The 14,144-nt window shown below is 41.5% G+C and overlaps 1 protein-coding gene across 1 annotated transcript in view; it reads left to right on the top strand.

The window, feature by feature from the left end:
* Positions 1–14,144, top strand: part of GRIK5 (glutamate ionotropic receptor kainate type subunit 5) — a 564,883-nt gene that overhangs the window by 476,438 nt on the left and 74,301 nt on the right. Inside the window, exon 15 of the mRNA XM_077456650.1 lies at positions 11,153–11,326. Within this exon, the coding sequence (XP_077312776.1) occupies positions 11,153–11,326 (174 nt within the window). The remainder of the gene's footprint in view (positions 1–11,152; positions 11,327–14,144) is intronic.

The following is a 14,144-nucleotide window of genomic DNA, read 5'->3' on the forward strand; positions in this document are numbered from 1 at the left end:
GAAATTTGCTACATCATTACGTGGCAGCAGTCTGGACATTCCTTTCACCATAGGGTAAAGACAACCCATGAGGTCACACAACCAGACCAAAGACGGCTAGGAAAAAGGAATGTATTTCATTTTTAAGGATTTATATAATTAAACAGGTCACTATGGGGTCTATGTATAAAAAATTCTTTACGAATGTGTCAGTTATTTGCAAAGGCACAACAAATTTTCACCACCGTTTGATTAATGCAATTATCTCCTGTAATCATCAGCACCTTTCATTAGCAAATATTGTATATTTTTTTTCTGATTGCGGCATTGCAGGTAAAATACTGCCTTAGGCTGCTTTCACACTGGGGCGGGAGCGGCGTGGCCGGTAAAGCGGCGCTATTTTTAGCGGCGCTTTACCGTCGTTTTAGCGGCGGTCTGCGGGCGCTAGCGGGGTGGTTTTAACCCCCGCTAGCGGCCAAAAAAGGGTTAAACCCGCCCGCAAAGCGCCGCTGCAGCGGCGCTTTGCCGGCGGTATTGCCGCGATGTCCCATTGATTTCAATGGGTAGGAGCGGTGAAGGAGCGGTGAATACACCGCTCCTTCACCGCTCCAAAGATGCGGCTAGCAGGACTTTTTTCACTGTCCTGCCAGCGCACCGCCCCAGTGTGAAAGCCCTCCGGCTTTCACACTGGAGTGAAAGGGGCCGGTTTTTTTCAGGCGCTACACAGGCGCTATTTTTAGCGCTGTAACGCCTGAATACCGCCCCAGTGTGAAAGCAGCCTTATTGCTACTAAATGGCGCTGACTACCCTAGGAAATAAGCATTGCAGTCAAGATTCCTTGTGCCTGTGTAAATGGCTGACACATACCGGTACATACTTTTTATACATGGATCCCCATGTGTTTAATTGTACATTACCCACATCTTTTGTAGAAAAAAATATTTTTCTCATAGCGTGAGAATTGGGACATTAATTGTATCTAACTTGTATAAAGAAATCCATTCTGTTATTAAATTATTGAACCACTTAGTTAGATTTTATTGAACAAAATCATTAAAAGAATTAAAAAAATAACTCAGCTGCATTGTGCAAAGAGATCAGTCATTTTGATATTACATATTGCCAACATTCAGCAATCAGCATTGTATAAAAGTCGTATAGATTTCCACCATTATATACTTTTGTAGCTCTATGTCCTGGCGTTATACCTTCCTCTGAAGAAGTTGACTTTGCTTCAGTGAAATGTGTCAGAAAATTTGCATTCAAACCATAGTGATCACTTACAAAATGGGTAACGTTGGAAGTCTAAAAGACTCATAGACAATGCAGATTGTCGAATGTTGACAATATGTAATATCAGAAGGACTGATCTCTTTGCATAATGCAACTGAGTTTTTTTTTACAATGCCTTTTTAGATAAAATATAACAAAGTGGACTTATGATAACTGATTGGATTATTTCGTACAAACTGGATATCATTAAAGCAACATTAAAATGTGTTTTTTTTTTTTTTTTATCTATTCAAGCATGTAACATTTATTATTTTCAACTTCCTTCAAATCTCCAAATTCCTTTTTTAACTGCTGAGAGCTGAGTTCCTGTTAGACCAGTCTTTCTCAACCAAGGTTCCTTGGAACCCTAATGCCCTGTACACACGACCGGTTTTCTGGTCAGAATAAACTCTGAGGCCGCGTACACACGGGCGGACTGTTCGCCCAACTTTGTCCGCTGAACAGTGTTTGGGCGGACAGTCCGCTCGTGTGTGGGCTTTCAGCGGACAGTTTCAGCGGACAGTTTGACGAACAAGGTTTTTCGGAATTTCCGAAAAACTGTCCGCTGAAACCTTGTTTCAGCGAACAGTCCGCTCGTGTGTAGGCTTGTTCGTCAAACTAAGTTCCGCGCATGCTCAGAAAGGATTTACACGCCGAAAGTTATAATGCAGTGTATAGGACGTCGTATTTTTCGTCCCGTCGTACGTGCCGTTCACGTCATCACGCACGGTTTCAGCAAACTGTTCGTCCGTCGTGTGTGGCCATGTCCGTCCATGCTAATTTTGAGCGGACTGTTTGCCGAAACTGTTTGACGGACAAAGTTGGGCGAACAGTCCCCGCGTGTGTACGCGGCCTGAAGGTTTTTCTGACGGAGTTCCGATGGAATTCCGCTGAAACTGTCTTGCGTACACATGATCACACCAAAGTCCGATCGTCAAGACCGCGGTGACGTACAATGCATACGACGGGACTAGAAAAAGGAAGTTCAATAGCCAGTAGCCAATAGCTTTCATCTCGTACTTGATTCAGAGCATGCGTCATTTTTGGTTGGTCAGAACAGCATACAAACGAGCGGTTTTCACGATGGGAATTGGTTCCGTCGGAAATATTTAGAACATGTTCTATTTCTAGATCCACCAGCATTTTTGAAAAAAAGTCAGATGAGGCATACACACAAACAGAATATACGATGAAAAGCTTCCTTCAGTCTTTTTCATGTGTATGCGGCTTAAGGTTCCCCCAGATGTTGCTAGGGTTTCCTTGAGAAATTAGCAATTTTGGCTTCTCAGATTAGTAAACAATGACACCAATGATCTTTGAGCTATCTGTACAAGAAACATTCTTCCCATTGACCACCAATGTGAGGAATGTTCTTTCCACTGGCCACCACCTGTACAGAGCATCTTTTCCACTAACCACCAATGTAAGAAGCATTCTTGTCACTGACCACTAGAGTTATAGGACTCTTTACAATTACCACCAATTTAAAGGAAGCCTCCCATTGACTACCAATCTCCGATAAGTAACCATGGACACCAATAATCTTTGAGCTATCTGTACAGGAAGCATTCTTTGCAATGTCCCCCAAAATGAAGAAAGTTTTTTCCACTGGCCACCAATGTACAGAGCATCCTCGTCACTAACTACCAATATAAGAAAAATGGAGAAACCCCCTAGAAGTGGGACTTTATAGGTACTACCATATTCACATACATAGGAAAATATATATATATATATATAAAAAATGTTTAATTATACAAAAAATACATAATTACAATATCACAGAAACATATAAATAATCAAGGATGCATAACAATACACAAAAAATCATGGATAGGTGTAATGGAGTAACCCAAACCCAACGACATTTCAGAGATGAGTCGTATTCTCCTTCATCAGGGATTTTTTTCCGGGTAACACCATAGATCCTAATCACTAGATAGGTACATTCTAGCATCCAAAACAATTTTAAAATAAATGCAGAAGAGACATCCTGACACAGGGGCCAATCTGAATCCCATCCAACCAGATATTCTTTAAAGAGTATATAGATGGTAAACAAGAAAAAGGAAAATTGGAAAGGACAAGGGAATAGTATTGTGTTCCCCCACTTGATCACCTATCCTATCAGCCACACTGCAGTCCAAAATATCGGACCAACAGGGGGCCTACATGTGCACTGGGGCCCAGAAAAGGCTGGAGAATCTTAGTCAAACAGTGATGTCGCTTACAGGCCACTAATAAACAAGACAGAGACGCATCAAGGGCCCCCAGGTCCCATGAAGTTGTACCCACTGCACAGACTGGGTTGAATTCAAGGCCCCACCAAGTATGCCAAAACCAGTGTCCGTCTCCAAGCTTGGAGCTATCTGTACAGGAAGCATTCTTTGCAATGTCCCCCAATATTAAGAAAGTTCTTTCCACTGGCCACCAATGTACAGAGTATCTTTTCCACTAACTACCAATATAAGGAACATTCTACCCACTGACTACCAGAGTAAAAGACTCTTTCCAATTACGACAAATTTAAATGGAGCCTTCTCCAATTGACTACCAACTTCAGATAAGTAGCCATGGACACCAAATGATCTTTGAGGTATCTGTACAGGAAGCATTCTTTGCATTGACCACCAATATAAAGAACATTTTCCGTTGGTCACCAACTGAGCATGCTTTGCATTAACCAGCAAATACCAATGTACTGAGCATTCTGCCCACTGACCACCAGAGTAAAGGGTTCTTTCCAATTACGACAGATCCACCCATTGACTCCCAATTCAAGGGAGCCTCTTGCCATTGATCATTTATGTAAGAGAGGATTTCACTTACTGCTGATGCAAGGGGGTACAACTCAACTAACTTAATGTTCACATCCAATGTGCCAATCAGTTGTAGATACAGTAGTTATTAGCTGGGGTTCCCTAAGACATGAAAATTATTTAAAGGATTCCTCCATATTAAAATGGTCGAGAAAGGCTGTGTTAGAAAGTGGCTACGTTCGTTCTCCATGGCCTTCTATATGTAGCCACCCTCTTTATAGTGTGCATAGAGCAGTGTAGGGGGGAAAGGAGAGCTTCAGGAACTCACAGAGGATGTTACAAGGAGGCAGAAAGAAACAATTAGACATGTGCACACTAAAATATTTTGTTTCGGAATTTAGTTTTCGTCTGTTTAGTTTAGTTTTTATTTATTTTGTTTCGTTAAAAAACGCATTCGCCCAAAACTCCGAAATAATTAAGGTCATATCTGTCATTGAAGGCTTATGGTGTCGGTATGGTGTCTGTATGGTGTGTGTTGAATGTAAAAGAAGATTTGACGGAGCAGCTAAACTACGACGCCGCAATCGTACATTTCCGGTCAAATGTTCCGCCTACAAGCTATAGTAGAATTCTAATGTTGTATGACACTAGTAATAATTATATTAATTATTATTACTAGTCAACCAACATTAGAATTCTTCTATAGCCTATGGGCAGAGCATTTGAGCATAAATGTCAGCTCGCGGCGACTGCTTCGTCGAATCTTCATGCCAAATTTTTTCTCTCTCTGTCGAATAATCTTGGACTAATAGAGCTAAGGTTAGGCACATTCAACCACGGGTTCGATGGACACAGATCACTATTGTCAGCGTCATGTCGAATCTCCTATCTATATCGGAACTGTTGTCGCAATGAAAATGAAGCATTTGTTTATGTCGGATCTTTCGGTTTTCGGATTCTGCACGTTCGTTATCATTTCTTAAAACAATAACGAAAGAGTCGATCGGACGAAAGTGAATGCACATGTCTACAATTTAATACAAATCAGATTACAAGGCCATTAGGTAGTGGATGTGGATGGATTATATTTGAAAAAGAAAAATGTACAGTAAATGAAGTGAGCGGTGAGGAGGCCTGTTTTAACCCTAAAAAAGCCTGACCCACTGCGTCGCAGCCGCATACATTGTTCGCAGTTGCAGCACAGTTGTGTTCACTTGAATAAGTCATGTTCAATGGTGGTACCAGCTGGTGAATGAGAGAAGCCGTTTACTTTGTGCCACGACACGTGTACAGCCCTGAGTGGCTGCATGCTTTGGTGGGCAGTTGGGGGGGCAAGTAAAACCGAAGCTCAACTGTCTATTTTTATTACCCCCCTGGGCACACGTCTGAATAAGCCCTAACTGCCATTTTTGCTGGACAGCTTGGTCTTTTAAAAGAGGTTAACAAATAACAGATTTACTGGCTGGATCATCAGATGAAAAGAAAGGCAAAAAAAAGCCTAAAAAAAAAAAGAAAATGAATGCAGCCATCACATCCAAGAATTGGTAAGCTGCATTATAAAAAAAATCTTTGATTTTGGGTTTAATACTGCTTTAAAATAGAAAAAAGTCAGTGCTCATCTTCTAGGCTCTTTTTTACTTTTTTCTTTGTTTGCACCATATTTTTAATCTCCGAAATAACACAAGCTCCTTTAAAGTATATTCTCTTCAACAAGCACTCCATCCCATAGGTTTATCAGTCACACCAGGTGAAATAATGTATTGATCTCAGGCTATTTAGGTTTCAAAACATCTATTGCCGTGGCAGTAACATCAGACTAGTGAGAGAAAAAGGCAGGTGAAATGGAAAAGGCAGTGTACTGTAAAAGATTATGGGGCCTATTCATCAAAGTCCCGAGAGCATGATAGTAAATTTGCATGTTGATGATCATTCTGTCCACGGGATGATGGTGTTCAAGGAGGTGCGCTGTGAATAATTGCCTTCGCTGAGCTGTGCAGATGCTTATTCGGAGGGCTGCATAAAAACATCTTAACGGCAGATACTATAGGAGTGACACGGTCTCGTCTCCCAACTGTCCGTCTTCCAGATCTAAATCCCTCAGTCGCTCTTGTTAGGTCTGTTGTACAATGCTCTGTAGATGAGCATTGAGTGTTATCTCGCTCTTAAAGCGACTATCAAAATAAATAAAATGAAGAAAAATGAAGAAAAATGTTAATACTTACCTGTACTGCTGCCTCCACCACCCAACTCTGCTGTCTTAACCCCTTACGGACCGCACGCCGCAGTTTTACGTTGGTACTTTGAAGAGGAATATCACTGTTATGGCAGCAGCCAGCTGCCATAACCAGGGCTGGATTAACGTAGGGGCTATTGGAGCTGCAGCTCCAGGCACCTTCCTTAATATAGGCCCAGCCACCCAAAAAGGACATGGAAAGCAATGGGTCAATGGGAAGAGATCTCCCCTGACGGGCCCTGCATTCCACATGCACCGTCTGGGCAGGGTGGTGGGATTGATAATGGGTACTGCATGAGCAGTCCTAACAGAAGCCTGGGGCACGCCAATGCAGGGCTCTTACAGAAGTCTGGGGCTTCCATAGTGTTAGGCCTGCTCAGCTGCACTCTTTCAGCTCAGAGCGCACACCAATGCACGGCCCTTACAGAAACTTGGCAAATCAAATGCCAGGCTTCCCTAATGTTCTTTCCACCGGCCACCCCATGTACGGAGCATCTTTTCCACTAACCACCAATGTAAGAAGCATTCTTGTCACTGACCACTAGACCACTCTTGTCACTGACCACTGTGCACTTTTGAGTTTGGGCGCATGCCAGCACATGCTCTTGGAAAGCAGAAGGGTGCCCAGTAAAAGGCCCACCAAAATCCTCAGCACCAAGCAAATGATGCTCTTATTCCGGCCCTGGCCATAACCCCGGTATTCTCTTCTTCTGCGGGTGGTCCGCTTCAAGATAAAAGTGGTCTCTGCGGCGGATTCACCGCAAGATCACTTTTAATGGGCCCCCCCCTCCCGCCGCGCTCCGGTGCCCTCTGCCTCTTGATAGAAAGGATGAACCACCGCTCCAAAGTAATCCTCGAGGACTGAAGCTCTGTCTCCTATTGATGAGCCCCAGGTGCTGACCATTACACACACCATGAGCAAACAAGCAGGACAAAACTCTAAGTAGCCGCACACTGGAAAAAGACTTGAAATCCCATCTTTAATTGAAACAACGTGGGTCACATCAAAACACAATCAAAAAATCCACAGCAAAAGAATAACAGGGTACAGGAAAATACTGACGCGTTTCGCACTGTAATCAGTGCTTACTCATAGCTAACCATCTTTCAAGCAAATATCAAATATATAGCATAAAACATAAAAAGAGGCAAGGCATATCACATAATTGAAAGATTGAAGGCAATTACATACAGCTGAATCGCACTCGCAATTAGATCTCAGCATGTGCTGCCAAGCAGTGAAAATACTCAAGAAAACTTGAAAGAAAGCAAAAAGAAAAAATGTTTTTGACCAAAAATCTAACCAAAATTTAACTCTTAGTGAAAATAGAAATGATGTAAAAGATGCTGCAGGCATACACTACCTTATACGGGTGTGTATATCTGTATGAAATAAGTGAAAAAATTGACCAATAGGCCCTAGAAAGTGAAATGAAAATTTTCCATTTTATCCAGGATGAAAAATTATTAAATCCCGTGCAAGAAAAAGAGCAAAAATAAAATAAAAAATTAGAGTGGGTGGAGGATATAAACTTAATGATAAAAAATCAAACACATACACAGAGGAACCCGGAAACGCGTCAGCATTTTCCTCTACCCGGTTATTCTTTTGCTGTGGATTTTTTGATGTTGTTTTGATGTGACCCACGTTGTTTCAATTAAAGATGGGATTTCAAGTCTTTTTCCAGTGTGCAGCTATCCAGAGTTTTGTCCTGCTTGTTTGCCCTCTGCCTCATACCGGAGCTGTCGGAGGCGATCGGGTCTTCTCCCTTGCTGGGTGTGGGATATTTTTATTTTTTTAACCCCTTGCTGACCTACTCACGCTGATATACGTCAGCAGAAGGGCATTTACAAGCATATTAACGTACCTGTACGTTGCCCTTTAAGGCACGGCATTGTGGGCACACGCGTGCGCCCACCGCAAGCTCCGTGAGTGTGATTGACTCGATGTCCACGGGGAGAGTAAGAACGGGGAAATGCTTCTTTACATCAGCATTTCCCCGTTCTTCCTAGTGACAGGACACTGATCACCGCTCCCTGTCATGTCACAGGTAGCCCACCCCCCCCCCCTCCCACAGTTAGAATCACTCCCTAGGACTCCCTTAACCCCTGCAGCGCCCCTTAGTGGTTAACCCCATTCACTGACAGTCATATTTACACACTAATCAGTGCATTTTTAATCGCACTGAACGCTGTATAAATGTGAATGGTCCCAAAATAGCGGCAAAAGTGTCAGATGTGTCACTCCCTAGGACACACATAACCCCTGCAGCGTCCCCTAGTGGTTAACCCCTTCACTGCCAGTCACATTCACACACTAATCAGTGCATTTTTAATCGTACTGATCGCTGTATAAATGTGAATGGTCCCCAAAATAGCACCAAAAGTGTCCAATGTGTCCGCCATAATGTCGCAGTCATGATAAAAATCGCAGATCGCCGCCATTACTACTAAAAAAAACAAATTATTGATAAGAATGCCATAAATCTATCCCTTATTTTGTAGACGCTATAACTTTTTTGCGCAAACCAATCAATAAACGCTCATTGCGATTTTTCTTTTTTACCAAAAATATGTAGAAGAATATGCATCGGCCTAATCTGAGGAAAAAATTTACATATATATATATATACACACACACATTTTTATATATTTTTTGGGGATATTTATTATAGCAAAAAGTAAAATTACATTGCATTTTTTTCAAAATTGATGCTGTTTTTTTGTTTATAGCGCAAAAAATAAAAACCACCGGGGTGACCAAATACCACCAAAAGAAAGCTCTATTTGTAGGAAAAAAAGGACATCAATTTTGTTTGGGAGCCACATCGCATGACCACAAAATTGTCAGTTAAAACAGCGCAGTCCTAAATCGCAAAAAAACACTCTGGTCTTTGGGCAGCCAAATGGTCCGGGGCTGAAGTGGTTAAATGACAATTTATTTTAATTGTTTTATTGAATTTTAGCGTAAATATGATATCTGAGGTCTTTTTGACCCCAGATCTCATATTTTAGAGGTCCTGTCATGCTTTTTTTTCTATTACAAGGGATGTGTACATTTTAGAATTGTTTAAACGTTGCCTGTGGAGATTTTTAAGGGTAAAAGTTTGTCGCCATTCCACGAGCGGGAGCAATTTTGAAGCGTGACATGTTGGGTATCAATTTACTCGGCATAATATCATCTTTTACAATATAAAAAAAAAATTGGGCGACTTTACTTATTCTTATTATTATTCTTAGTCTTATTTTTTTAAAAGTGTATTTTTTCCCCAAAAAATTTAAGATACAAATACGGTTAATACGGTGTGACAGAAAGTATTGCAACGACAGCCATTTTATTCTCTAGGGTGATAGAAAAAAAAGTATAATGTTTGGGGGTTCTAAGTAATTTTCTAGCAAAAAAAACAATTTTTAACTTGTAAACAACAAATCTCAGGAAGAGGCTCGGTCCTTAAGTGGTTAAACTGGCCATACACTGTATAATCTGACTGTGCACTCTCTGTATAATATATTTTATCTTTATCAAAACTTTATACTATGAGTAGACATGTGCACTGCTGAAAAATTTATTACCTTTCATTCATTTTTTTTTTTTTTTCGTTTTTTCGGGTCATTCATTATGATCGAAATTTGTTATTTTGAATAAATTCATAACTTCGGAAAAATTCTAATTCATTATGTTCCATTCGTTCAGATGCGGTATTTGTGAATTCTTAAATTCATACCTTCAACCTCTAACAGAGTTCCCTGGCCTCCTCAGAGCCCTACAGTCTCACACAGTGCCCCTAAAGTGCCCCCTCCAAAAACTTCATCCCTTACAGGGCCACCAAGAGTCCCCTAACTATATCCAGAACCCCTATCTACTCACAGTGAACTACAGCTTCCTCCAGAGCCTTCCAACATTTCAATACATATTTTGTATTCCCGTACTTTTATTGAGTAAGTAAACCTTTTTTTACTATTGGGGCATGGAAGGTTTCAGAAGAATTTACCTAGCCCTGGTCTCAGTAAGATTGAGAATATTGAGAACCACTGGCCTAAGTGACAGGTATACAGTGTCCACATTCCTGCCAGCCAGTGCCTCAAGAAATCAATTTTAAGATAGCCGTACATGGCTTGATTTTCCCTTGTTCAGCTTGGCTTGAATGAGTAAAGATAAATCAACTTTCCATCCACGTTAACAGTGTGGGTGAATGAATTTTTACTGTTGGCTACAATATTCTGATAGACCGAGCACCCAGACAGGCTGGCTGATAATTTTTCACCCTACTCAGTTAATTTTTAAAACATGTTTTTCAAGGTCAATGGTGCCTACTCAACTTTTGGCCATTGGTGACCCTAGCATGTCTATGGCCACCTTTAGTTTCCTGTAATGGCTGAATCTTCCTGTTAGCAAACAGTTGGCAATGGCTTGCAGATGTTATTGCATTTTAGGGTGGCATTTTAGATTGGCTGCAATATTCCAACGGACCCAATACCTAAACAGGTAATTTTTCATCTCGCTCAGTTGATTTTTCAAATACGTTATCCAGGTCAGTGGTGCTTGCTCAAATTTTGGCCATTGGTGGCCCTAACATGTATATGGCTACCTTTAGTTTCCTGCAATGGCTGGATCTTCTAGTTAGCAAACAGTTGGCTTGCAGATGTTATTGCATTTTAGGTTAAAGAAAATATGAATGCAAATCTGATTGGTTGCTATGTACATGGCCATTATACTTTACTTGATCAAATTTTAAACCAACCTTTATACATTTATCATACGACTTCTTGCTTATAGTAGGTCAACGTTCTCATTCAATGTCGATAATGAGAGTGGACTACCAGCTTGTGTGCTTTTACCACCCTTGTTATTATTTAAAATGTATTGCTATCAAGTTAATGATTGCCATTTGTTGTCTTTATCCATCAGACTGAGTCCCTATGAGTGGTACAACCCACACCCATGCCTTCGTGAGCGTCACCACATCCTTGAGAACCAATACACACTGGGGAACAGCCTGTGGTTCCCTGTAGGAGGGTTTATGCAGCAGGGGTCAGAGGTCATGCCTAGAGCACTTTCAACAAGATGCGTCAGTGGGGTCTGGTAAGTTTCATCCTTGGTGAAATGAGGAAACTCATGGACTTAGTGCAACTGGATGGGCAAGATTTAAGCCAAACCTTTTTTTGCGTTAAATAAAATAGGTTATTTTCGTTACTTCCTGTCCTGGAGATGCAACAGGAAGTGAGAAGAAATCTCTTAATCATGAGGGGAATACTCAGACAGCTTTCACTGGAACAGGTGTTCCTGTTGAAATACAGTTCAAAGAGGGATTAAGGTGCTGCAACCAGATAAGAAACTCTCAGGTTAAGGCTTAAATGGTGCCAGACCAGCAGTCTCCATCTGCTTGTGTATAGACATCCAAATCACGACAACATGTCATAACAAGGTGAGTATAAAAGCTTCTTCTTAAGTCCAAGGAGTAAAATGTTCCATTCAGCATTCAACCCTAACGCTCATAGCTATGAGTAAGGCCACTTTTTGAGAGAGACGCATTAGCATTGGTTGCTCTATGGGACATTTTACTTCTTGGAAGCTTTTATACTCACCTTGTTGCCGATATGTCGTTATTTGGGTTTTCCCAGATTTCCCCTCATCTCCTGTTCTGGTGAAAACTGTAAAGTGTTGGAAATTATATCACTTTTTTATTTTGGTCAACATCAGGACAAATATAAGCCCTTGTACACACGGTCGGAGATTCCGACGGAATGTGTCCGATCGGACCGTTTTGTCGTATAATCCGACTGTGTGTGGTCTTCATTGGACTGTTTCCGTCGGAGTATCCGACGGACCAAGTTTTCCAACTTGTCTGTAAAATTTTCCAACAACATGATCCGATCGGACCTTGTCTGATCATGTGTAGAGAATTCCGATGATGGGACAAAGTGCCACGCATGCTCAGATCAAATTCCTACACCAAAGCTATTGGCTACTAGCCTGAACGTAGTCCCGTCGTAACGAAATAATGTCATCACGTTCTGAACATTCGGATTTTCCGACAACTTTGTCCGACCGTGTGTATGCAACAGTTTCGGACAAAATCTGTCGGACAAAATCTGATGGACAAAATCCGACGGATTTGGTTGTCGGAATGTCTGACCGTGTGTACAAGGGCTAAATCTCTTCAGTGGGGACACAGGCAGCAAAAAACCTGACAGGTGTTCCAATACTTCCTTTCTCTAGCCAAAGCTAAAAAAAAACTATCTGGCTATAAAAACAATTAAAATATTCCAGATTTCCTGACTGATACCTTTTAACAATGAGATCCCTCTGATGCTTTGGAAGCTCTCTGTGGACCACAGCTTTTGCTGTAGGATGCAACTAAGAAAAAGTCAGGAAAGACCTACTATAACAGCTGAACTTTATTTGGGTTTAATCAGAGGCACTCTAAATGATGGCATGTGTGTACTGACTCCTATTTAACATCAGTTTGAATGTTCCACTCTAAAGGGGAACTTCCGCTCATCTTAACCCTCCCTGTCTAAGACAGGTATTTGCACCCACTTCCGGGCACAGACTCCCACGGGAGTCTATGCCTCTTCCTGTCCCGGACATACACGGGTCCCAGAGACAGCGCAGACCATTCCTATTGCGCTGCGCGACTCGCGCATGCGCAGTAGGGAACCGGGAAGTGAAGCCGCAACGCTCACAGAGAATGGCGGCGGCAGCACCTGAGAGCCGAGCGATCGATCGGCCTCGGCTGCCGACATCACTGGACCCTTGGACAGGTGAGTGTCCATTTATTAAAAGTCAGCAGCTGCAGTATTTGTAGCTGCTGGCTTTTAATATTTTTTTTACAGTGAAATCCCTCTTTAATTCTGAACACAGCTACATCCCCAGTTATAAGACGGTGTGCACACTTATGCAAGCACATTCTTTTATTTTTGTATTTTGACTTACCCTCCCTAAAAGATTGAATTTTTTTTCAATTGAGTTATATAGGTCACATTAAAAGTGGAAAAAGTTCTGAAATGATTTATCTTTGTCTCATTTTTTTTACATCGCAGAAACCTGATATTTTACCAGGGGTGTGAAGACTTTTAATATCCACTGTACATATACTGCAAGGATTTATCTGCTCCTGTGCTGGGGATATTAGAATTGTCTTTGGGGTGTGGATTTTGAAAATAAGATAACATGTCCCAGCATCGTTCAGTTCTCTTGGGCTGTCTGGGTCAAGCCTGATGCAGACTGAAAGATAATGCCATATATTAATTATATTATTCTAATTATATATCAATCCCTGTAGTATTACTACTGGTAGGATGGAAGTTAATGAGCTTGCAGGCTAGCTATCGAGGAATGTAAGGTATAACTGTCTATGGTGGTCTATTCAAACTATTAATAGTACATCCTTACAATGATGTTTTTCAAATGGCAATGGTCTAAAGGGGAGGACAAATGAGGCATTTGCCTGGGGCTTTAAGTATTTTGGGACTCCTTAGCCTGGGCAAGAAGTGGAAAGGTTTTTTTACACATGCAAAAAATTGCAGATTAGGTGATCTCAGGTCATTCTTTGCTGTTTTTTTTTTTTTTTTTTCGTTTGGAAGACCTAATTTATCTAATTTAAGGTTATTCTTAACATAAACAGTTTCTGTACCAGGCCTCGCTTTATTCAAAACCAGCCCTTCTACGGAATAGTGTAGGCCAGTGATCTCCAAACTGCGGCCCGGTGGCCAATATGTGGCACTTTGTTTGCTTTTATCCACCCCTTGGGGCATTATTCCCCCCCCCCCCGACTGTGAGCAAAAGTTTCTGCCACTGACACAGACAATGGGGCACTATTCTTCCCACTGACATCAATGATAGGGTACTATTCTTCCCACTGACTCCAATGATGGGGTACTATTCCTTCCACTAACAC

The sequence above is a fragment of the Lithobates pipiens genome, unplaced genomic scaffold (genome assembly GCF_037356315.1).
Source record: "Lithobates pipiens isolate NorthernLeopardFrog02 unplaced genomic scaffold, aLitPip1_a1.2 Scaffold_27, whole genome shotgun sequence".
NCBI lineage: Eukaryota > Metazoa > Chordata > Amphibia > Anura > Ranidae > Lithobates > Lithobates pipiens.